A 23,724-nucleotide genomic window follows, 5' to 3' on the forward strand; every position below is an offset into this window, starting at 1 on the left:
CATTTCACAAATGGGCCCAAAAAAGTGAATTAAAATTAATGAAAATAAAAATATGGTCACTGTGCCCTGGCTGGTTAGAGTGTTATTACTTACTCTGAAAGTCATGGTTAGAGTGTTGTTACTTACTGTGAAAATCACGGGTCTCAATTCCTGGTCAGGGGGCATACCAGGATTCAGGTTCGATCCCCTGTTAGGGATTGTGTGGGAGGCAACTGACTAAAGTTTCTCACATCAATGTCTCTTTCTCTTTTCTCCCTCTCTGTTCCTCTCTCTCTAAAATCAGTAAAAAATATATATCCAGGTGAGGATTATATATATATATAGCTGCTGTATCTTTTAGCTAAGCAATCTATGAACCAGGAGGTACTGTTTGATTCCTGGTCGGGGCACATGCCCAAATTGTGGGCTCGATCCCCAGTGTGGGGTGTGCAGGAGGCAGTTGATCAATGACTCTCTCTCCTCATTGATGTTTCTATCTCTATATCCCTTTCCCTTTCTCTCTGTTAAAAAAAAAATACCAACTATCCAAACCTTGGGGAAAATACAGACTTTTCTTTTCAATTAGTTGCTTTCTATTCATATAGATTATGATGTACTAGTATGAAAATGTGGTGAGGATATATGATGAATGTCTAAAATTGCGATGTACTCCCTCTTTTGAATGACAGCATAGTCTACTGCCCTATATTCAGGAAATATGTTCAATTAAAGACTTTTGTTTGCATATTTTTATTTTGATTGCACAACTTTGGGACTTTGGGACTACCTGAGTCAATTTTTTAAAAATTTTCTTCCCAGTCAGCACATCTCCTACCCTTGCCCAGCCTCTGCTGACAGTTAATTTTTTTTGAGGGGGTGGGGACAGTGTAAGGGAAGAGAACACATTTTAAGTTAATATTTACCCAAAGAAGAAAGATAAATATGTAACCATAGAATGTATATCAAAATAAACTTTAAATCCACTAGATGAAATTATTTCTCTTTTATTCCTCTGCTGGCCTTCATCAGAATTGGCATGTGCATACGTGTGAAAGCTGGGGTCGTGTGTCAAAGTGACTAGTTAGGGAGGTAAGAGCTGCCAAACTCACAGTTCAGTTTTTGTTTTTTAATAAGAACACTTTGATATTAGCATTAGTGAATTAGTTTGTTTTTCTCTTTAAAGATACATCATGGGTATTGATCATCTTTTCTCCGTCTTGAATTATTTCAAGAAAAGAAAACCCTAGACTCAACCTCAGAAGATGCCACCAATTAATATACCCAAATACATACATGTACATTATGCTGAACTTACAACACTTGCCAATATCAGACCACGTTCTACCTACAACAATGGCAATCTCATATGGTTCAACTGTATATTGTTAAAAAAAAATAAATAAAAAAAGGACAGTTGGGTTTTTTCCATGAATAAATTTCTTAAAATTCTTAAATACCATGAGAATGATGTATATTCACCTGACAGTTCTTCCATATGCAACAGCTTCACCCTTATCTACTCTATTTCTATTGATACATTGCCACCGCATCTCATCACTTCTAACGATCAGTGTTCAATGCTCTAAGAATAGAAAACTATGTTTGCTTTTACCCAGTCAGTTGGGACTTACTAAGCTGTTTTCACCCAAAACCCTTTCTCTTTCCCTCTTCCTAGGGCTGTGTCTGCACCGACAAAGGCCAGTGCTTCTGCAGCGGGACCAAAGGGGAGAAGGTAAACGTAAAGCCTTAATTTCGCTTCTTTTCTCTTTGGAGCTCATCCTGGAGCTCACACTCTTCTTTCACTAAGGGCAGGAAGATCAGCAGTGTGTTCTTCCATTCCCCAAATCCAGTGTTAAAGTAATTGTATGTAAAAGTTAACCTGAAAAAAAAGGGGGGTGGGGGGTGGGGGGGGCTTTAGAGGAGCTTCAGATAACTTGTATAAATACAGGCAGTGATTTTTAACTCTCTTGGCCTGTCAAGAAGAAATGGCAAGTTAGCGAAAAGGAAAGTTGATGTATACCCTATTTACAATTTTGCTAACCACGAGAGAACAACTGGAAATAACTTAATTCACTCACTTAGTGACAAACTAAACATTGAAGTGCTCAAATTTTAAGTCCTTCGGCGTTGATGCAGGCCCGCCCCCTGGTGGAAGGATCCTGTAGCAGCGCTCTACTTGAGGCAAACATTTAGCAGAGGGAAGTGGCTCCATTGCAGAATTCAAGGGGGCTGGGGGAGGAGGGAATGCGATGAAATCTCATTAATTCGCTCCATTAACTTGCAATCTGTGATAATTAAGACAGAGGCAGAACTAAAGTTGTGTCTTTGTTCACAAAACCCTTTCCTCAGATACACTAATGATTTACTTAACAATATTGAAAGGTGACTGCTTAAATACTTTGAAAAGAATATATTTTAAGCTCTCTAGATAAAACAATTTACATATAATTTATATGATCACTATAATAGCTATTATTATATTTATTTTAAATTATTTTAAAATTCATGTGTAGTTGATTTAGGATTTTTCCCCAGAAGCTATTATACTCAGATTCATGATGGAAACTATGATTCATTCTCACATTCTAGAAGCAGTATTGAATCCCTACTGTGTTCAAGATGCTAATCTAGGATGTGTGAAGGGATGTGTGAAGGAACTTGAGTATTGAGAGGAGTCTAGCAAATTCTTTTATTTCTCTTTTTATTGGGTATATGCTCTCTCTCTATCTCTGTCTCTCACTCTCTCTTTAAAAATATAATTTGCCAATTGTGTAACTAAATTGACCGAATTAACTGGTGGCCTTCACTGTTAAAGAGTAAGTCCAGGATCCATGGGAAGATTCTTTGTTGGCAGAGAACCATGTAACACATTGGGCCTAAATCACTTACACTCACTCATTACTAGGGGCTTTCCCATATCATCTGACTCTTTCTAAAAAAAAAACAAAAACTATTTAGCTCACACAGATACTTATGCCACCCTTGACATATCTCTTGCACAAATATCATATTGAATTACAAATTCCTCTGTAATCAAGAAAGAACTAAGACCCACTGCCTGCATGTTGTTCTTTGCAAGCTACAGAGCAGTTGTGTACACTCCCAACAGCATTCCTGTGCCTTGTCCTCACTCTCTCCATCACTCAACAAACACACTACTGACCTCAATCTTTCTAACTGGGTTTCCCCTTCATTCTGGATTTTATTTTTCTTTCTCTCCCTGTTCAGTTAACTCTGCCATTTGGGCTAAAGTTCTTACAAATCAAGGGCCAGCACTTCCAAGCCTATAGACAATGCTAATAGCCGGCAGCTTTTCAGTTACTGATCCACTCACTGCTGAGGGCTGATTTTTGTTTACATCTAAGGGGGGAAATATGCAAAAACGTTATCAAGTCATAAAGGGGGGAAAATAATGGTTAAGACTGTGTATGTTGTTGAAGAGTTTCTGTTCTGTGTGTTTCTCCTCTTGTTTTCATTTTAATAGGGAGAGAAAGGTCTTCCCGGACCCCCTGGTTCTCCTGGCCTGAAGGGATTCCCAGGTCCTGAAGGCTCACCTGGACCACAGGGACCCAAGGTACATCAGCCTGCAAGGCTGAGGAATACTCAGCCCACCCACCTTCTTTATGCCTACCCTCTGGGCTCCTGAGAACATGGAGAGAATTCCACATCTTAGCTGATGGCAAATTCCTGCTTACCCTCACAACTGCATCCTCACCCAAGACCATCGCAAATGATCATTATTATCTTCAAATCCCCTACTCAACTTCCTCCTCCCAATCTACACAGCTTCTGCGTCTGCATCAGCTCCTACTTTCTTCTCTTCTACATGGAAAGATGAGTTCTTTTCACCTTCCATTCAGGACCAACAACCCCCTCCCACCCCCCTACCCCCCCCCCCCCACACACACACACACACACTGTACCCTGCTCACTGGAATTATAAGTATAACCTTATTCCAAGAGATATCTCCTTTGTCTTGGGATATTCTAACATTCCTTTTGATGTTGGCCTTTCTCTTTCAGTCCTTAAACATAGCAATATTTCCCCATATTAATATAAACATTCTCTAGACCTTACAGGTACAGGGACCAAAGAATTGCCATCCTTTCCCTGTCTTTTCTTTCTGTCAAACTTCTTTAAAAAATAGCTAACCAGGCTGGCTATAGTTCATCTCCATTCACTCCTCAGCAGGTGATAATTGCCTTGGGCCCCCTCTCTCCTGACAACACTCTTGCAGAGATCACCCATGACTCCAAGTGACCAGTGCCAATGGATACTTCTGTGTCTTTGTCTGACCTGGACCCCTCTGCTTTGTCTCAGAGATCACGGAGTGGATTGCTCTCTTCTCCTTGAAGCTCAGTCTTTGTTTCTGACTCTCTTCTTGCTTCCCGCCCTTCCTGTCTTTCTTGGGTTCCTTTTTCTCAACTCTTCCCTTAAACATCAGGGACCCTACGTTCTGACCAGAGCCTACTGCCTTTCACACTGGTCACACATTTTTATCCTAAAGTCTGTGATAAAACAAAGGGCTTTTGCTTAAATCAGTGCCCTAGAGGATTTGCTAAAGAACTCGTAACTACTAGATTGCTCATGGCTCTTTCCTGCCGTGGACATTAGTCAGACATAAGCCTAGGCTCTCACACACTCCCATGGTCACAACCCTGACTGCTGGTCTCCAGCAAACTATGAACTAACCAGTAAGTTATGGAAGACAATCACAATTGATCTCCACACAGTTTTTTTAAATTCCATAAATATTGTTATAGGATATTGACATGGTCATCAAAGGCAATATTTACTGAAAATGTACTCTGTGTCAGCACTAGACCGTGTATTGCTGACTACACCTCATTTACATTTCACAGTGGTTCCAGAAATCATGATGGAGATTCATAATCTAGTTCTCATTACTGTCTCCACTTTATGGATGAGGAAGCCGACACTCAGAGCACTTAAGTAATTTGTCCTGGTTACACAGCCAACAGGTGGCTGCTTTTATACAATGCCAGCATCAACCTCCGTAGCCAAAGAAGCTAAACCCACATCTGTAGTTTCCAAGTAAAAATGCAAAGATGGCTTGTTCTCCAAAAACTCCACCATTTCCTGTCTATCCCTGTATGCGTTGTTTCTTCATTTCTCCTTCTTGTGATCCTAATTTTGGAAAAGTCATTTGGATTCTGGACATTCTATGCCTGAATTTGGATACATTCTGTGGCCTCCCTCCCGGGTGTGACCTCATATTTTCCTCCATTTTGCTGGTAGAATGAATTGGCCACTTCAACCCTATACATCAGATCAGCTAAATTCTAACTCCTTCCTTTTCGTTTTGTTCTCTGTATTCTGCTTGTTTCTCTCAGCATTTCTTTAATGATGCTAACAATACATTAAAATGAAGGTTCTGAACATATGGTGCTCAGAGTTCAATGATGTGCAAGGATTCCGTAAAGCTAATTCAGAAAAACCATGTGCCACGTTGACATGGAGTTCATATTTTAAAGCACAGCTTGTAGATGTGGCCGCACAAGATAATTTGATCCAAGGCAGACAAAGATATCAAAACCTGACCAAAAGATTTTTCAAACGTATAAACTTCCTACCTTACTTTTAAATATTGTTTTGCATGAGAATATTTACAACGGGGAAGTGAAACCTGCAAGTCTCTCCTCTGCCTTCTGCAAAACACAGATAGCATCCTGCAGAGAAGGGGGCATGGTCATGCAGCCAGGAATTTCACCTCATCCAGAAAAGGTTGACTGTGGCCTTGACCATCCAATCTCAGAAGACTCTGTAGCCCCTTTCCCGAAATAAAAAAAAAAATACTGAAACTCTCAGGAATGATGAAAACAGCTTTTGGACAATGGAACTTTCCCACCCAGTGGTCTAGTTAAAATAGTATCCATTTAAGGTTATTATTTTCTAAGAAACCAGGGCCTCAAAACTGTGCTCAGTATGCGCCCAAAGCAAGCTTATCTCTGATTCAGGCAGTCCTTGCCTGGCTGAGTATTTATCTGTGCATGGCAGGTACATTTTGTTAATGAAGTATTTCTCACGCACAGAAATATTGGCTGCCGTGCTCAGCCACCTTAGCAACTGTCGCTCATTCTTATCAGACCCCAGCAGCTGGTAGCTCCAGGGCGGGTTTACAGCAGAACTTGTCAGACAGTGATGTGAACAGGAATCATCACTGCTCCTTGCTGAGATGCAGAATCTGAATCAATAGGGCTGGGAGGTGGGGGCCCTGAGATTCTGCTTTTCTAACAAGCTCCCAGATGATGCCAATGTTAGACCCTTACTTTCAGTAGCCAGGGTTTGAATGAAACTTTCTCTGTCTGTCCTTACTGGTAAATATTTTAGCTCCAATGAAACAAGCAAGTAAGTGAACCATGTTAACGATGAAATAATCACAAGAGCAAAACTCTTTGAGATGTCAATAAAACTTGGACCTTTCATTTATGGGGTTTGGGGTTGCCAAGTAATTGTCTTGGTGTTTACTTTTGTTTTCCACTTGGATCTAGGGCGCTCCAGGATGTCCAGGACTCACTGGTCCCAAAGGTGCAAGGGTTAGTAGTCCAACCTGATTGCTTAATGAATTCTTTTTTTTTTTAAAGTATTGCAGTGTAAAAGTTATACAAATATCATGAAGGAGTATATTGTTTATGGTGCACTTCTATAGATGAAGTTCAAGAACAGGTAAAATTATAATGGTACAAGTCACAAGATAGTGGTGACTACGTGGGGTTGGTGCTAACTGATGGAAAAGGCATGAGAGAACCATCTGGAGTGATGTCTGTGTCTGGACTGGGCGTTGATAACACCAATGTGTACTACACACGCACGTATTGGTGTTCATGGAAGATTGGAGCACTGGACTCTAATCAATTTACACCTTTAAAGTCTACCCCCAAAAGCCTAAAACAATTGTAATCATCTCTTTTTAAAATTGATATAAATGTAAGATTTACAAAAGTTTGGCAAACCTTTTTTTGTGTGTTTTAAGTAGTTTTTAGCCATTCCAAATTATAGTTGCAGGAGGGGGCTATTGGAATGGTAAATGATTTTCTGTTTATAAGTTGAACATTTCAAGTGTTTTTCTTGCCACCCATCCCTTTTCTATGCCTTCAGGGAATATCTGGATTACCAGGATTTTCAGGTCCTCCTGGACTTCCAGTAAGTAATGGGGAAAATGTGTAACTGAAAAAATAAAAAGTAAGCTCATTTTAATAAAGATGTCAAATCAATAGCACAAGGAAATAGGTATCGATAAATTTGCTACATGAGGAAAATGGCACAATAGAATAGCATAATATGCTAGTGTGGATTGGTAGATCATACAAATCAAATTGTATTTCCTGAAAAACTAGAATAGACTAGAATAGAATAATAGAATAGAATAGAAGAATAAAACAGAAAATTAGACTAGAATAGAAAAATAGAATAGAAAAAATAGAATAGAACAACTGCTTAATAACATCCTATCTAATAATAGACAAACACAGTAATTGACTGTACTTTTGCTATGCCTCCCATTGGCTAATCAGCATGATATGCAAATTAACCACCGACAAAGATGGCGACTAATTTGCATACTGCAGGCAGGGCAGGACAGCACCATTCCGTCTGCCCCGCTGCCATCTGGGCCTGCTATCTGTGACCCGGGGTGGCAGGCGTCCGTGTGTGACCCGACCCAGGGTGGCTGGGCGGTGCAGCAGCGATCAGCCAGCCCACCTGGCCTCCATCCGGACATCCCGTGTGCGACCTGATCCAGGGCGGCCAGGTGGGGCAGCAGCGATCCGCCAGCCTGCCCGGGCGTCCCGTATGCAACCCAACCCGGGGCGGCGCTCCAACCCCCGGATTGGCCCTGCCGTGTGCGGGGCCCCGGGGAGGCAAGGCATGCACTGAGGGATCAGGCCTGCCATCTGCTACCCAGGGAGTGGGCCTAAGCCAGCAGGTGGTTATCTACCAAGGGGTTCCAGACTGTGAAAGGGCACAAGTGGGGCTGAGGGACACCCTCCTCACCCCCCCTCCCCCACCAGTGCACAAATTTTTGTGCACCGGGCCTCTAGTATAATTATAAAATAGTTACCTCTGAGCACATTTCCCTCTTCTTTTTCCTTTCCTTTCCCCCAGCTTAGAACAGCATGTTAAGGGATTTCATGTTATATAGAAAGGCCTTTTGTTTTATTTACAATATCTGTACCTCACTTGATAATTCTTTGTTTTAATTAGCCCATTTTATTTCCTATTTTTGTTTAAATTATTTTCTAAAAGGACTACATTTACTGCTTAAATATTTAAATAATCATTTATATTTAAATAACTATCTAAATTAGCCCCTCATTTCCCTCGCGTTGGCTTCCTCGCTGTTTCCACCTGGTCCCACGGCCTGGTCGCTTCTCCTTTTTGAAACTTACTCTGTTTTCAGGGCAGCCCCGGCTATCCTGGACCTTACGGTCCTGCTGGTTTACCAGGATGCAATGGTTCTAAGGTATGTCCTTCTTACACAGGACTTGATCAGTCAATGTTTTGCTAAATGACTTAATCAAGCTGAAGTAGCAATGAGATGGGCTAGACTTTCCTGGAAACATTCTTTTAACCAGAACCAATGGTACTTGTCTTCAGGGCAGAAATGTGATTTTTGAACCAGGAACCTACCTATTTCCTGTTTTCCTATGCCTTGGTTTTTGATTGTCTTTTTTTAAAAAATATATTTTATTGATTTTTTACAGAGAGGAAGGGAGATGGATAGAGTTAGAAACATCGATGAGAGAGAAACATTGATTAGCTGCCTCCTGAACACCTCCTACTAAAGACATGCCTGCAACCAAGGTACATGCCCTTGACCGGAATTGATCCTCAGTCCGCAGGCCGACTCTCTATCCACTGAGCCAAACAGGCCAAGGCTCTGATTTTCTTTTGAGGAAGTTCTTTCCTATTTGCCCACAGAAAGATAACAAGTTATTTTCACCTGAGGTTGTGAGTGTATATAAATCAGAAACTCAAGCTGGTATGCAAGGTATGTCTTTGGAGAAGAAGGACTGAGCTTTCCTATGTCCATTCGTCTCCTCGGTTTCCTGACTGCCCACTCCTCTTCCGAGAGTGGTGGCCAGGAAAGAACTAATCACTGAGGTTTCAAGGAAACAGCAATTAAACAGTTCCTGACACAATTAAGCTTTCACCATTTATGCGCAATTTGAGAAACAGTAGATTTTAATCCTTTTTTCAATTAAAATAATGGTTTTCTGGCCTTCAGACTCATGACCCAGTATCCATAAGGCACTTTGGTTACTTTGTCTAGCTTTACCACTGCAGGGTTGGAAGAGAGAAACAGGGAAAATATCTCAATAGGCTGTTTTAGAACAAGTAAGAAGAATGACAACTTTTCTATGATCTTTCTTCCAGGGTGAACAAGGTTTCCCAGGATTTCCAGGGACACCAGGCTACCCAGGGGTCCCGGTAGGTTTTCATTTCTCTCATCATAAACATTAAGTGAAATGTAAGTGGTTTAGTCCAGAATGGCCGTGTATTGAAATCCATCATGGGGATGTCTGGTGCAGCCAGTAGTAAACACTAAACTGATAGTTGGGGAATGAATGAACAATGATTTATGAGTTCAGGTTTACACGTTGAGACTTTTTTGTGATTTAAAGGAATACAGTGGAGCTGAGTAGTAGGCAGAGGAGAGACTGGAGGGGGTGACTCAAACAGTGAGAGTGTGGGGTAGGAGGTGGCTTAGAACCAGGACTTAAAGAGCTCCAGCACGTGACCTCTAGGTCAAGGAGGATAAACCTGTGAAGGAAGCATGACCCTGGTGGTAGAAGGAGACCAGGAAGCATGTATGATGGAAGAGCAGGGAAGATGTGTTTCAGTAGAGGACAGTGACAGACAGACAGCTGCCTAATGCTGCTGAGAAGTCCAGTAAGAGAGAAACTGACATTTTATCATCGGCTTCAGCAATGTCCAAGTCATGGCAGAACTTAGCAAGGGAGACGTCCATCTTGGAGAGAGGAGGGTGGCAGCTGTGGGACTGAAGAATGAGTCAGAGATGAACAGAACAGGAGGTATGCAGATGACATGAAGAGAAGGGCAATACTGCGCGGGAGAGGAAGATTTATGGTAGACTTTGTCCAAATGGGAGTGACTTGAGCATGTTGTAAAGGCAGCAGAAAGTACACAGTAGAGGGAGAAGGTAGAACAGAGGGAAAGGTGGGATGTTGTTTACTTGATTTGTGTCTAGTGGTAAATATGCCACTTTCTTTCCTAGGGTGCCATTGGCTTAAAAGGAGAAAAGGTAAGACATCTGTGGTATGTTATTATTGAACATCTCTAACTGTACATATGAAAGGGACTTCTATTAAATAATGAGATATAAAAATTAAAAATGAGATTGCATCATTAATCCAGAATCCATAATACTTGAGATATCATATTTATTTCTATTGAACAACTTCTATCTCTCGTCATAAGTATACAAGTTTCATATCATCCTTTAAGGAAATAGAGTCTGGGAGAAAAGAGCTGGCCTTGAGGCCAGGACCCACATTCCACATCCAGAATTGCCACCAATTCTGGTATCTTGGGAAACCCGTTATCATCCTTGTGTCTTCTTTCCTTCCTTGCACAGTAAATTTTTAATTTTAGAAACTATGAAAATCCTGTGAATTCTTCAAAATGAGATAACTAAGCCATTTCTCTAAGTATATACCCTGGTATCAATGACAGAACGTTCAAACCTATAGAAAAGGTTTGTGAGAGTTTGAGCCAAATTTTTGAGAACATGCCCAGAGCAAGCTCTCAAAGGATTGAAAAAATGCCGCAGAGAAGGCAGTTTTGCAGTTTCTTTTATGAATTTGGAATAAAGAGAGGAGACATAAGGAAGGTACAAGAAACCCATTGGTGGTAGATTAAGGGAGTGGAAAAGCAAAATAAGGGAATCCCTAAAATTAGACACAAAGCAAAATAGAGAAACTTCTTTCACATGGGTGGGTTCAGGAGAGTTAACATCTACAGCACATGGAGATGGTATTGGCAACAGGATGACAATGAGGGGCTTATGATCTCACACTCTAGTGTCAGCAGTTGTGCCTTCAGGGGTCTAGAAAAGAAAATGACTGACATTTCAAAGGTATATCATCTTCGATGCATACGAATAGGGACAGGGCTCACTTAAGGTAAAAGCTGACCTTTGCTAAGGAAGCTGGGAGGTGACCTGCCCAGTTCAGAATTTGTGAACAGACCATCCTGTGTGGTTACTTTGGTCACTGAGCCTATCGGGTTGTTACATGGCCCCTTTTTCATTCACACGGGAAAGCATTTTTATCCTTGAAGTGGCATGACCCTGAATAAGCATGTAAAGGGGTTTTAAAGATATAACATTGATTATGTTCAATGAACTTCATTTTCAAGGGTGCTCCTGCTGAAGGAGAAGATGTAGAATATGATGGAAAAGGGGATCCCGGGCTGCCAGGGGCTCCAGGATTCCAGGTACAAGCACTTCAGAGAGCAGTCCTACCATCCTCGGTGCCCCCTCTGTTTTCTATGTGTGTGTGTGTGTGTGTGTGTGTGTGTCCTTCTCTCTCTCTCTCTCTCTCTCTCTCTCTCTCTCTCTCTCTCTTCTCTCTCTCTCTCTCTCTCTCTCTCTCTCCCCCCCCCCTTTTTCTTTTCACCTATATTTCTTTCTCACTCTCCTAAGAACATTTTTAATATACAATTCCTTCTATTTACATATGCACCTTATTTCATTCTAAAACATTCACCTTATAAGACACTACATGAAGCTGATGTAAAAAGATGATTTGTACATGTCTTTTCATCTTTTCTTAAGTCTCAGTAACCCAAGATTTCCTACGTCTAAGGTGGAATCTCCAAGGAAAAGTTAGGTTCCCCTTATTCCGTATTTGTTAAAACCCAAGGCTAGACTTGTATTGCACACTGAACACAATTTAAAACTGTAATGTTAATAGCTCTATCATAAAATTTGCATGATAGTAGATAACTGGTTTTTACTTAAACTGCAGCCATAAATGGAAGGTGTCATGCTCCTCAGGTCTTATTAAAATATTTTAATTCACTTAACTAATGGGCATTGTCTGTAGGTGAGTAGTACATTTACCCTTCTTATTTGTCTCTTATTTTGAAGGGTTTGCCGGGCCTCCCAGGTTTTCCTGGACCTGTGGGCCCACCTGGCCCTCCGGGATTCTTTGTAAGTATTAAGTTGTCATTGCTGTAGACGCTATAAAATAATTAAAGAGTTGTAGCTAAAACATTTAAACAGTTTTCTGGCTTGGTGCATTTCCCGCTGTAATTATAATTTGTGGATTTTTTTAGGGCTTGCCAGGAACCATGGGGTCTCCAGGACTTAAGGTAAATTACAATTCATAGGTCATATCAGCCATAACATCTTACCCAATGAGAAAGCCAAACCTGGTCTGATTTCCACACATGGGTCAGTATAACTATTATTAAAAAAAAATAAAACCAATAAATAACAAATGTTGTTGAGGATGTGGACAGACGGAAACCCTTGTGTACTGTTGGTGGGAATGCAGATTGGTGCAGGCATTATAGTATGGAGGTTCCTAAAAAATTAAAAATAGAGCTACCATGTGATTCAGCAATTCTAGTTCTGGGCATTTATCTGAAAAAAATGAAATCACTAAATCAAAAAATATATGCACCCCATTGCAACATTATTTACAATAGCCAAGATATGGAAGCAACATAGGTGTCCATATATAGAGGAGTGGATAAAGAAGAGCAGATAAATAGAATATTATTCATCGATAAAAAAGAATGAAATCTCTCTATTTGCAACAACATGGATGGACCAAGAGGGTTTATGCTTTGTGAAATAAGCCAGACGGAGAAAGACAAATACTGTATGATTTCACTTATGTGCAGAATCTAAAAAACAAAACAAATGAACAAATAACAAAAAAACAGAAAAGATTCACAGATACAGAGAACAAACTGAGCGTTGCTAGAGGGGTGGGATGAGGGTGAAAACAGTAAAGGGGAATGTAAGGTACAAACTTCTTGTTATAATATAATTAAGATATGGGAATATAATGTACAGAGTTAGTAATATCATAACAATTTTGTACAGTGACAGATGGTTCTAGATTTATTGTGGTGATTACCTCGTAAGATATATAAATGTAGAGTCATTATGTGTATGCCTGAAACATATAATATTATATATCAACTATACTTTAATTTTTAAAAAAGAATACATTATTCTAAGATTAAATAAAATAACAATTGTGACCCTGTGGGGAAAAGTTAAAATATAAGTATTCAGTTACAAATATTAGAACTTCAAAGGGTTTAGAAAATGTATTCATATTCCTTTTTACAAAATAATTTGGTTTTGTATTTCTTACAGGGTCACATGGGTGATAATGTGATTGGACAAAAAGGAGAACGGGTAATTTAAATACTATGGTTTATTTGTTGGCAATATATTTGAAGTTCCATAGCAGTTAGCTATACATTTTATTCAGTAAGTCACATTGAAATGAATGCATTTGTTGTATCTCAAACTTTCATTTGCTGTTTTCTTACAAGAGCACTAATGGGGAAAAGTATCTCTCTCAAACATAGTAAAGATAATGTCATTTCCTTTTTAATTCTTGAGTATATTTATCTTTAGGGTGTGAAAGGATTAATAGGACCTCCTGGACCACCAGGAACTGTTATTGTGACACAGACCGGCCCAGATAACATAACGGTAACTCTTCAATTTTATTAGGGTTGTGCCTTTCCATTTCTCTTACCTTTTTTTTAAATAAGTTCTGTCACCTAATCCCAGCTCATCCCAGTCCCCTCAGCCTTACTGAGCCTCAAGGTTTTATTCCTTCCCTATTTTATACTCATGAACCAGAAAATGTGAAATCTGAAGCAAGCAACTGCCAAGATTCTTGAAGGCAGAGCCCAGGGCCATTTTTGCTCACCCTTTACTCTCAGTCTTTCTCATTGTCACTAACACAGAGTGGGTATTTAGTGAGTATTTTTGAATAAATTATTACAAATTGGGTGTGCAGCTCTGAGCCAATTGGATGGGGAGAACCTAAAGATATGGATGGAAGGGTGTCATAATTATAAGGGACATTTTATCCTGCCATCATAATCCCAAGGATAATTTGGGCCCCATTCCTCTCCAAGGACACTATATAGTCTTGTATTTGGACATTAACATTTGCTTCCAGAGTACAGAGCTGAATCAAATGCTCAGAAGTGCACCACAGTATCATACACCAATCCTGACACTAGGTTGATCCTGGAATATCTGGGAAGGGGGATGGAGAAGCAAAGAGGTAGCTAACAATTTTCTAGTGGATTAACTAAGAAATAAGCATAACACACTCTTATGTTATAAACTTATAATTCATTATGTTTTAATAATAGCTTGATTGAGATATAATTCGCATGCCGTAAAATTCATCTTCTTTATTCAATTCATGGGTTTTAGTAATGAATTTTAACAGCTGTATTAGATATAAGTCAAGACCATAAAATGACTTATTTAGTGTATAATTCAATGGCTTTAGTATATTCATAGAGTTTTGCAACTATTACCACATTTAATTAGAACATTTGCATCACACCAAAGAGAAACCCCTTAGCCATCACTCTTCAATATAATTTTTAATAATAGAAATTTTCTAATAGAGACCATTATAAACTTCTGAACAATAATAGATACAGAGGCAGAGCTGCCTCAAACAGATTGTCAAACTGCAGCAGGAAGGCCGGGGAGGGTTGGGGGACAGGAGGTAGGGGGGTAAGAGATCAACCAGAGGACTTGTATGCATGCATATAAGCATAACCAATGGACATAAGACACTGGGGGATAGGGGAGGCTAGGGGACTGTCTGGGGGGGGGGGCGGGGAAATGGACACATATGTAATACCCTTTGTATTACTTTAAGCAATAAAAAAAATAAAAAAAATAATAGAAATTTTCAAAACAAAAGGTAAAAAAAAACCATAGCAAAATATAATATGAAAAAAAATAAATAATTCACTTCAAAGACTGGGTGTAGAAGGGGAATTGACCTAAAGGGAAAAAAACTAAATTTTCTGGAGGTAATTAACAAAAATAAAATTAATAAATTTAAATTTTTTATTGGCTGAAAATTGATAGGAAAAAATACCTTATCCTGACAAAAATCTAAATCTGAAAGATATCACCCAGGGTGGAGGAAATGAGTTTGAAGGAAATGATGCCCTCAAGAGAAGACACACATTGGAAAAAAAATAATAAAACATGATAAAAGCAAAAACAAACGTGATTAATAAATCAAATTCTTCTTGTAACATTTTCTCAGAAAATAATTGATCGCAATTAAAAATCTTTTCAATATATTAAAAATGAAGGTAAAATACATTAGAAATTATGTGATTGTGCTTATAGAAAGCTGATTCAATGTAGTTTGATTTAAAAAAAGATACTTTATTTAAAAAATTAGTATATGACTTCAGTGGGTTCATAAGTATAAAATTCAAAATGTGAAAAATGATTTATGTGTCATGTTAACAGGAAGTACATAGGTATTCTGTAAATCCAGTGTATTGAACAGATAGAGGACTTTTTCAAGTATAAGCAGTAAAATCTTGTTTGATCTGTTTGTAACAACCTTAAATTGTTTTTGTGGCAGGAACTCAAAGGGGAGAAGGGAGAAAAGGGCGCCGTGGGCCAACCCGGACCTCCTGGACCCAGAGTAGGTCATTTAGAGTCATATTGTTCCTTTGAAACACAAACTAAAACCTTAGTGAACATTTTGATATCTGACCTATCTTCAAATCTTAAGATTAGTTGAAGATCAATAGTATTTTACCACAGAGGTCATGAACATAGAAATTATTTTATGACCACTTCTAGCTGAAATCCTAGCACTGTTTCACCCATCTTAGAATTTATCTTCAGTATCTGGTTTCTTTAGCATCTGTTTTTTAATTAATTAATTAATACTCATAAATAAGACTTCCCTCTTAGATTACCCATCATTTCAATATTTTTAAATGTAGCAGAATAATCAGACGGGGGAGGTGAATAAAAATCAATGTAAGTCAGAAATCAATAATTTATAAAACTTGACATAACTCTCATTAATACAGGGACCACCAGGAGACTCTTACGGATCAGAAAAAGGTGTCCCTGGAGAACCTGGTTCACAGGTAAATTAGGAAATTCATTGTCATATGCCGCCTCCATTGGGCAGCATTTAGGACTCTTTAGGTGGCAACTATAACATGGCCAACTCAACCTAGCTTAGATTTTTTTTAAATGTTTGGGAAGTGAAATTTATTTGTTCAAGTATCTGAGAAGTTCAGGGCCTCCAGAGACTGAAACAGTATGGGCAGGACTCTCTCCATTTCTCTTCTGCTCCTCTCTATGTGTTTGCCTCATTCTCTCCTTTACCAAATGATCTTCCATGTAGGGAAGTGAGGAGAGTGAGCAAGCTGTAGCAACAGCCAACTTCATATTAATAGCATCCAAGGAGAAAGAGTGTGTCCACATATAAAATCCCACAGAATCACTCTGATTGGCTCAGCTTGGGTCATGTGTTTAATTCTGGAAAAGTGACCATGTCCAGGAATAAAAGATACCACGATTGGCCAGGCCAGTGGGGCAGGGGGCTCCTGTGGCTGACAGCCCCATCAGAACCACACAGAGAGAGGACAGCTCCAACGGGCACTGGGCACACTGTGATGAGAAGTGGGGAAGATGCTCTGTGGGGAAGACAGAGCAGCAGGGGCCCCCTCTCCCACCCAGCTCTATTTTGAAAAGATTTAAACACGTGTACATATTGTTTTAAAACTCTAAAAAGAATATACTGGGAAAAGTATTTTTTTCTAAGAAATATTGAACCAGTATGATTTTTAATTCTATCATGGAAGGTAAATACCGTAATAGTTCATCCAAGAGCCCTGTCTGTTTGGACATTGCAACATACTTTTAATATATTTAAACACAGGCACATCTGGAATTTATGGAACTGGCAACACTTCAAATAAATAAATTGACTGTGAAACCTTTCACTTTCTGGGTTTTCTTGTCCACCTCTCAGCTCAGTGCTTGCTTGATTTTCCTTCCAAACTTGGATGAACAGTATCAATTTAAGCTCTGCTCTTAATTTCCTCTCTTTCTTCCTTATTTCCCATTCCCACTGGTCTTTGCCTTCCCTGCAAGAGGAGATGTTTGCGTGTTCTGTGATTAATATTTGTCCTTCTAATAACTGGGATGGAAGCATCAGTCAAGCTTTCTTGCCTGAGGTTGAGAGGAAATGATTATCTCATTTAAGTTTTCCGTGTTTATTAATATTATCCACATTTATTAGATTACATGTTTTTGTTTTGTTTGTTTTTAGGGGAAACCTGGAAAAGACGGGGCCCCTGGGTTCCCTGGCACTAAGGTAAAGGCATGGTTTACCTGCTGACATAGTGGAAATGTCAATCCTATTAGACAAATAAGGATTTTTTTGAAAGTCACTTAGTAGTTATAAGCTAACCAAAAGCATGTAGTTTTTAAAAATTACACTTGAGAATCATAGTTTTACACTACAAAGAGAGAACAACTGAGCACATTTTCTTTTTCCCAAAAGGAGTTCAAACTGTTCTGCTTCCAACAGAAGGAATTGATTCCTGTGTCTTCTGACCCACTTTCTTCGCTCTGTTCTTTAGGGAGCCAAAGGCAGCAGGGGCTCCCCTGGGTTGAGGGGCGAAGATGGCATTAAGGTAATCCCCTTCCTCATGTTCTATCTTCAGCCTTTTTCAATTGGTTGGGTTTTGCCCACTTTTTCTCACCACACCCTGGAACTAGGTACAAGAAATTGCAATCATTGTTCTTTAAAATACCTTAGTATATTTAATAAATGAGAGATGTAGCAACTTTACTTAAGCACTTGAAGGTCTGGCTAGTGGAAACGATATTAAATTTATTCTATGTAGTAGAATCTTAGGACCAGTGAGATTTCAGCTCCCCACACGGAAGGAGCTGGAAAAGGCCTGGGATTGTAGAAAGTTTTGGTCATTGGAGATCAAGCATAAGGATAAGTGGCTCCATGAGTCTCAGGCTGGGCCATTACACACTGAAAAGTCATCACCAATTAGTTGTGAAGTGTATTCCACATTGTTTCTTTCTGGCAACATGTTGCAGACATATTCAAATAATTTTCATATTTATGTATATGTGCAAATTCAAGGTTTATCTTCTAATAATACCACTGCCAGTAGAATTCTGAAATGCCCTCTTCAGTAGATAGGAAAGGGGGTTGGTTACCATTGGGATTCTGGGAACTGCATACAACCCATAGCCTGGTGATCCAGTTGCTCTAATCTGGGAGAGAACTGGGGAGTGGACAGTGCATATGGACACTCTTTGAAGGGAATGGCATGAAAGAAACCTGGAGAGCAACCAGAACAACCACCTCTTCAGAACCTTGCTGATGGGACTCTTGACCCAGATACAGCCCTCCAGGAAAATAATCTAAAGTTTGTGTATTACATAGAAATAACATTACTTTGAGCATTGATTTCTTGTTTACCTGTGCATTTTGCTTTTTAAGTCTATCAAATGTGTAAATACTTTTGATGACTGTACCCATAATTGTAATTGTTTTTTGCCATAGGGGTGGAAAGGGGACATTGGCCCTCCAGGATTTCGTGGCCCAGTAAGTATCATTAAAGACAATGTCAATGTCATATTTGATCAAGGAAATTTTAAATCAGGGTCTCTCATTAATGGTTATGATAGAGATTATAGTATTTATTTTTTTTATCAAACCAGGGCAAAACAATAGCTGTTGTCATTATTTGACAAAGGACAAATATTTCTACTTGGTCTTCGATATGCACAAGTAGTACCCATCCTGGGCTGTGGGGAGGAAGGATCAGATCTGGCCCAAGGGGATCCTGAATCCTGAATAGAGTAGGAGGACAGATGGCCACCCAGAGGTGAGGGAGCCAGCTCCACCCTCTCCAGCTAGTCATGACAAGTTCACCTTCAGGCAGCAGGAAAAGCTCAGGTGTCATGCAGGGCCAGCAAACACCAATCACCCAGCCCAAGCTCCATCTCAGCAGGCCATCTCTTCTTTGCAGTGAGGACATGGATGTGATGGCTGTCAGCTTCTGACTGCAGGTGGCCACATTCTATATTCTGTGATTCCGCAGCTTAAGGAGAGGAATAAAAGGGATCCAGGCTCTGAGTCCTGGTATCTGTTCCTCTCCTCCCTCAAAAGACAGTGGTCCTCACATGCAGTGTGCTGAGCAGGGCTGCCATTTCTTCATTGAGTAGGTTTGACAGTACAGTGTATGGTATAAGAGTCATGGGGAGAGGAGCTGTCCTATTGCACATGCAGTTCTCAGACCCCTCAGACAAGTAATTTAACTTGGTCACTGGAGGAGGGTCCTGGAAACCTGCATCTTTATACTATAAGCAAATGATTCAAATGTGAGTAGTCCCAAAACACTTTTATGGAGTTGCTGGGAAGATGAAACGGGCTATTTTGTGAAAGCTCTTAGCCAACACTCAGCAGGCACACAGAGGTCATTGTGGATTTTACGAAGGTTATTACATTACTGGAGGCCTGATGCACGAAATTCGTGCAAGGGCCTTGGCCCTGGTGCCCGCCCACTGCCACCGTGGCCAGGGCCTCTGCTGCCTCTGCCTTAGCCCCCGCCTGCTGTGGCTTTGTCCGGAAGGAAGGGCGTCCAGAAGGATGTCCGGTCTAATTAGCATATTACACTTTTATTGTTACAGATTATTATTGCTATTATTATGCATTCTTTTGTTATTTTCTACTTGTTGCTTAACCACAAAGTTCTTGTTACCTCATCTTTCAATAAGTCAACAAAGAATTGCCCCATGTAAAATATGAAAAAAACAAACAGGTTTTTAAAAACCTTTTACATTTTCATCTTCTCTTTAAGATAAATGGACTGAATTCTAAGTGAAATCTACTTTTCCAATTGCACTTTAGAGGAAGTCTAAGCATTTTTAGCTCACTCTGCATTTTCTCATGCTCAACACTATATAACTGCAGCATCTACTACCATCAGAGGAAATTGCTTAGGAAGTAGATGGTTAAAGAGACCAGAAGTAGGTCCATAGAATATGTCAGAAACAGTAGTACTTATTGTAGGTCAATGGTGTCCTGAAAGTTAATGAAACAGTCAATAGAGTACTGTTTGATGTGGAGGTCTGAGAATAAAATAAATTCAGTGCATCAGGACAAGCATTTTCAAAAAGTGAAATAGAACAGAATAAAAATATCAGAGTTGATCATATTCGTAAGGTAAATCACTATTTTGTGAAACTTTAATATCTGTGTACCTAGCCACATAGACATAGATATATCTGTCTGTATGGATATATATGTAAATATAAATGAAATATATGATGCCATACCAGGAATATCAACTTTTATCTCTAAATTTATCCATCCCATATACATGACTACCCTATTTCTGCTAACACATAAGCCTATGAATTGAGAAAAATGAGGAAAGTATCATTTTGGCTAAAAAGAAGAAATTGAAGTCATTGCAGTTGGTGAATGTCCATAAATAGCTATTCTTTCTTTTTCTTCATTTCTTTTTCCTTTAAGACAGAATATTATGATGCATACGCGGTAAAGGGAGATGAGGGAACCCCAGGCCCTCCAGGGCCCAAAGGAGCGCGTGGCCCACAGGGTGAGAATAAATTCCTTTCTGAAGCATTTGCTGACCATTGTCATCTTTCAAGGTAACACAACATATGTTTATAGACCTAGAATTTGCAGGGGGAGAAGGGAAGTCTCCTCATTTTCATGGATGGTGGTATTTTTTTGGTGTCTCCTAATTTCTATACAAAACTTGAAAAATTTATGTGAAACTTTTGAATGAAAATACCAAAAAGTCATTAAATTAACCTCATGCAGGAAATCATGAACTTCAAGTCTGGCAAGCAGACACTAACATGGTCCGAGGGCAGGACCAAGGAGTGTAAGAAATCTGTTATCTCAGCGGGATTACAGATGTGAAAATGGAGACCTGAATGGCTGGAATTTGGGCAAATCCACACCAACAGTAGCCAGGGGTGACTGAAGCCCTGGTTTCCTGATGCCTGGCACCATGAATTAAAGACACGCTTACTTATCTTCTACCCACTTTGATGGATTGGAAAGGTCTCAGCCGCGAGCTCTCTCATCTCTGGCTGCGCCTTAGAACCCCTGGGACTTCTTCACTGATGCCCACGTCAGGGTCCCCCTGTGACTCTGATTTGTCAGGAGGAAGGCTCTGGACATGAGCAGATTGTGAAAGTGCCTCGGATTATTCTAACATGCAGCAGGATTGAGAATACTAATCTAGGCAAATTACTGGTTTAAACAAGACTTCAAAGGAGATTTGTGCTTAAAGGAAAAATTCCCAGTGTATTTAAATAAATGGACGGATACATTTAGATATAGATTTTTTAAGGCAATTTTAGAGCTAGAAGCAGTCTGAGGTGGGACACCAGCTCAAACTACAGAACCTTAACAATTCCAGTTGTTTGCTTTTCTTGTATCTGAACCATCCCAGCAAAGTACATACAGAGCAGGCTCTTAGTGAGTTTCTGCTGAATTATTTGAAAAGGTTATCTGAGATTAGTTTCTTCTCTGTAGTTTGTCTAAATAAGTAAAGTTTTCTAATATGTATCTATATGAGAATGGAGAAAAAGTATGGAAAATATTTATCATTAATTATTATTATATTATAACCCAAGATTGCAAGAATGGGGCGACAGGGTATTTATTTCTTCATAAGCAATTTATTGCTGTTCTGTATTCATAGGTCCCAGTGGCCCCCCCGGAGATCCTGGAAGGCCTGGTATGTACATGTTTCTCGGGGTATCAACAGAAATGCTATTAAAAAGTAAAATGCACTGTTCTCTAGTAAGTTGGCATTATTTATGGAAGGCAAATCTTTCGTTAATTGGTATAAAAGTGTTTGCAAATTTTTACTTGTGAAAAGGAAGTGAAAAATTACACAGTGTTGTAGAAGTACTCTTTTTCCCTTCTCAGTGGTTTTAACTCAGTGTAAGACAGCAAACTAGGTATATGAGAAGAAGCCTTAAAACTCAGAGGAAGCACAGAGAGAAAAACTAGTCTGATGGTGATTAGCTTGGTTAAAAATCATAGTTTTCAAGCTGCATCAGAATTCATAGGTTATATTTTTTTATGTGACATTTTAAATTTTACAATATATTGTTTATAGAAACATAGGCAATTCCGTAAAGTGTAGAAGCATCCATGAGTCATTAGGGTGGTTGCCTCTTGAGAAAGGAAGGAGAAATAGAATCAAGGATGGTTCCACAGAGGCCACAATTATAACTGTAATGATGTGATGTGTCCTTTTGTAAAGGAAGCGTAACTAAGAAAAAAACAGCAAACATTTGATAAGCTTTGCCATCCACTATATTTTTCTTTATACCATGTTGTACATTTAAACTATTTCCTAATTTGGAAAATGAATTGTAATTAAGCAGATTGCAGAAGTATGTGTATATTACCATCCTAGTGGAAAATAGGTGAATGGATAAATATTATGTGTACTTGCATGTGCATAAAAACATATACATCAAACTATAGACAGTGGGTATCTCTTGAAGTTACAATGGGACAAAAGGGTATTTCAGAGGACTGGCCAAAAGTTACAGAAGACTTCTTTTTACATGCCTGGCCCCTAAGTAATGAATAGATAGGCTCCTTCAAGAAGCCAGCGAGTGAAAATTATAAAGCTCTAAAGCAGTGTCAGTCAGAGGCATTTACCTTTATGCCCAAATCCTTCTATTCAATAATCAGAAATAATCAGATTTTTCTCAGCCCCTTGGTGATGAGGTCTCTCTGCTTAACAATTAAACCGTTTTTGAGTCAGAGATTCAAGACTTCCCCCGTCCTCACATCCTCATCATCTTAGGAGAGATAGATGAAATTCATTTTGTACCACCGGGCCTGGCATCTCTCCCAGGAGGTGCCTCCTCCCCCAGCACGCCCTTCCATATCTAAGACAATTGGCAGGAATGAAGTCCAATTACAGCTTTCTTTCTTCTTTGGGACACTACAAAGTAGGCATCTCATAGTCTCTAATTTAAAAGTCTACAAAGTAGCATATCCTATATAATACAAGGCTAACACAAATCGACCGAATGGTGGAATGAGCGGTCGCTATGATGCACACTGACCACCAGGGGGCAGATGCTCAATGCAGGAGCTGCCCCCTGGTGGTCAGTGTGCTCCCACAGGGGGCGTGCCACTCAGCCAGAAGCCAGGCTCTCGGCTCTCCTGCCTCCGTGGCAGCACTAAGGATGTCCGACTGTCGGCTTAGGCCCATGGGGGAGCGGGTCTAAGCTGTCAGATGGACATGCCCCGAGGGCTCCTGGGCTGCAAGAGGGCACAGGCCATGCTGAGCCCCCGCCCCCCCCCCCAAACACACACCAAGTGCATGAATTTCATGCACCGGGCCTCTAATATTGAAGACTTCTCATGAAGTCCTTTTAAGTAAAAGGACTACTGTGCATCCCAAATTCTGTTTCAGTCTCTTGTAATAAACGACATCAATTAGCTTGTGGGCAGGGAGAGTTCTGAGCTCTGCTGTACTGTGATCATTTAACAAGGTCACATGAAGAAAGGAAGATACTCTTAATTTTATATGCTTAATATACCTTTCAGTGGTGCAACTGTTATAAATCAGAATACATCACATTTTGCAATTGAAAATAATCATATATT

General features: G+C 39.7%; 1 protein-coding gene across 1 annotated transcript in view; it reads left to right on the forward strand.

The window, feature by feature from the left end:
* COL4A3 (collagen type IV alpha 3 chain) overlaps positions 1–23,724 on the forward strand; it is a 120,871-nt gene that overhangs the window by 56,148 nt on the left and 40,999 nt on the right. The window contains exons 2-20 of the mRNA XM_081095749.1: positions 1,655–1,711; positions 3,464–3,553; positions 6,493–6,537; positions 7,100–7,144; positions 8,400–8,462; positions 9,377–9,430; positions 10,239–10,265; positions 11,381–11,458; positions 12,114–12,176; positions 12,302–12,337; positions 13,359–13,400; positions 13,626–13,703; positions 15,634–15,696; positions 16,094–16,153; positions 17,347–17,391; positions 17,660–17,713; positions 18,607–18,648; positions 20,584–20,668; positions 21,788–21,823. Coding sequence (XP_080951875.1) covers positions 1,655–1,711; positions 3,464–3,553; positions 6,493–6,537; positions 7,100–7,144; positions 8,400–8,462; positions 9,377–9,430; positions 10,239–10,265; positions 11,381–11,458; positions 12,114–12,176; positions 12,302–12,337; positions 13,359–13,400; positions 13,626–13,703; positions 15,634–15,696; positions 16,094–16,153; positions 17,347–17,391; positions 17,660–17,713; positions 18,607–18,648; positions 20,584–20,668; positions 21,788–21,823 — 1,063 coding nt within the window. The remainder of the gene's footprint in view (positions 1–1,654; positions 1,712–3,463; positions 3,554–6,492; positions 6,538–7,099; positions 7,145–8,399; positions 8,463–9,376; positions 9,431–10,238; positions 10,266–11,380; positions 11,459–12,113; positions 12,177–12,301; positions 12,338–13,358; positions 13,401–13,625; positions 13,704–15,633; positions 15,697–16,093; positions 16,154–17,346; positions 17,392–17,659; positions 17,714–18,606; positions 18,649–20,583; positions 20,669–21,787; positions 21,824–23,724) is intronic.

This window comes from Myotis nattereri, assembly GCF_964212035.1.
Source record: "Myotis nattereri genome assembly, chromosome: 7".
Classification (NCBI taxonomy): domain Eukaryota; kingdom Metazoa; phylum Chordata; class Mammalia; order Chiroptera; family Vespertilionidae; genus Myotis; species Myotis nattereri.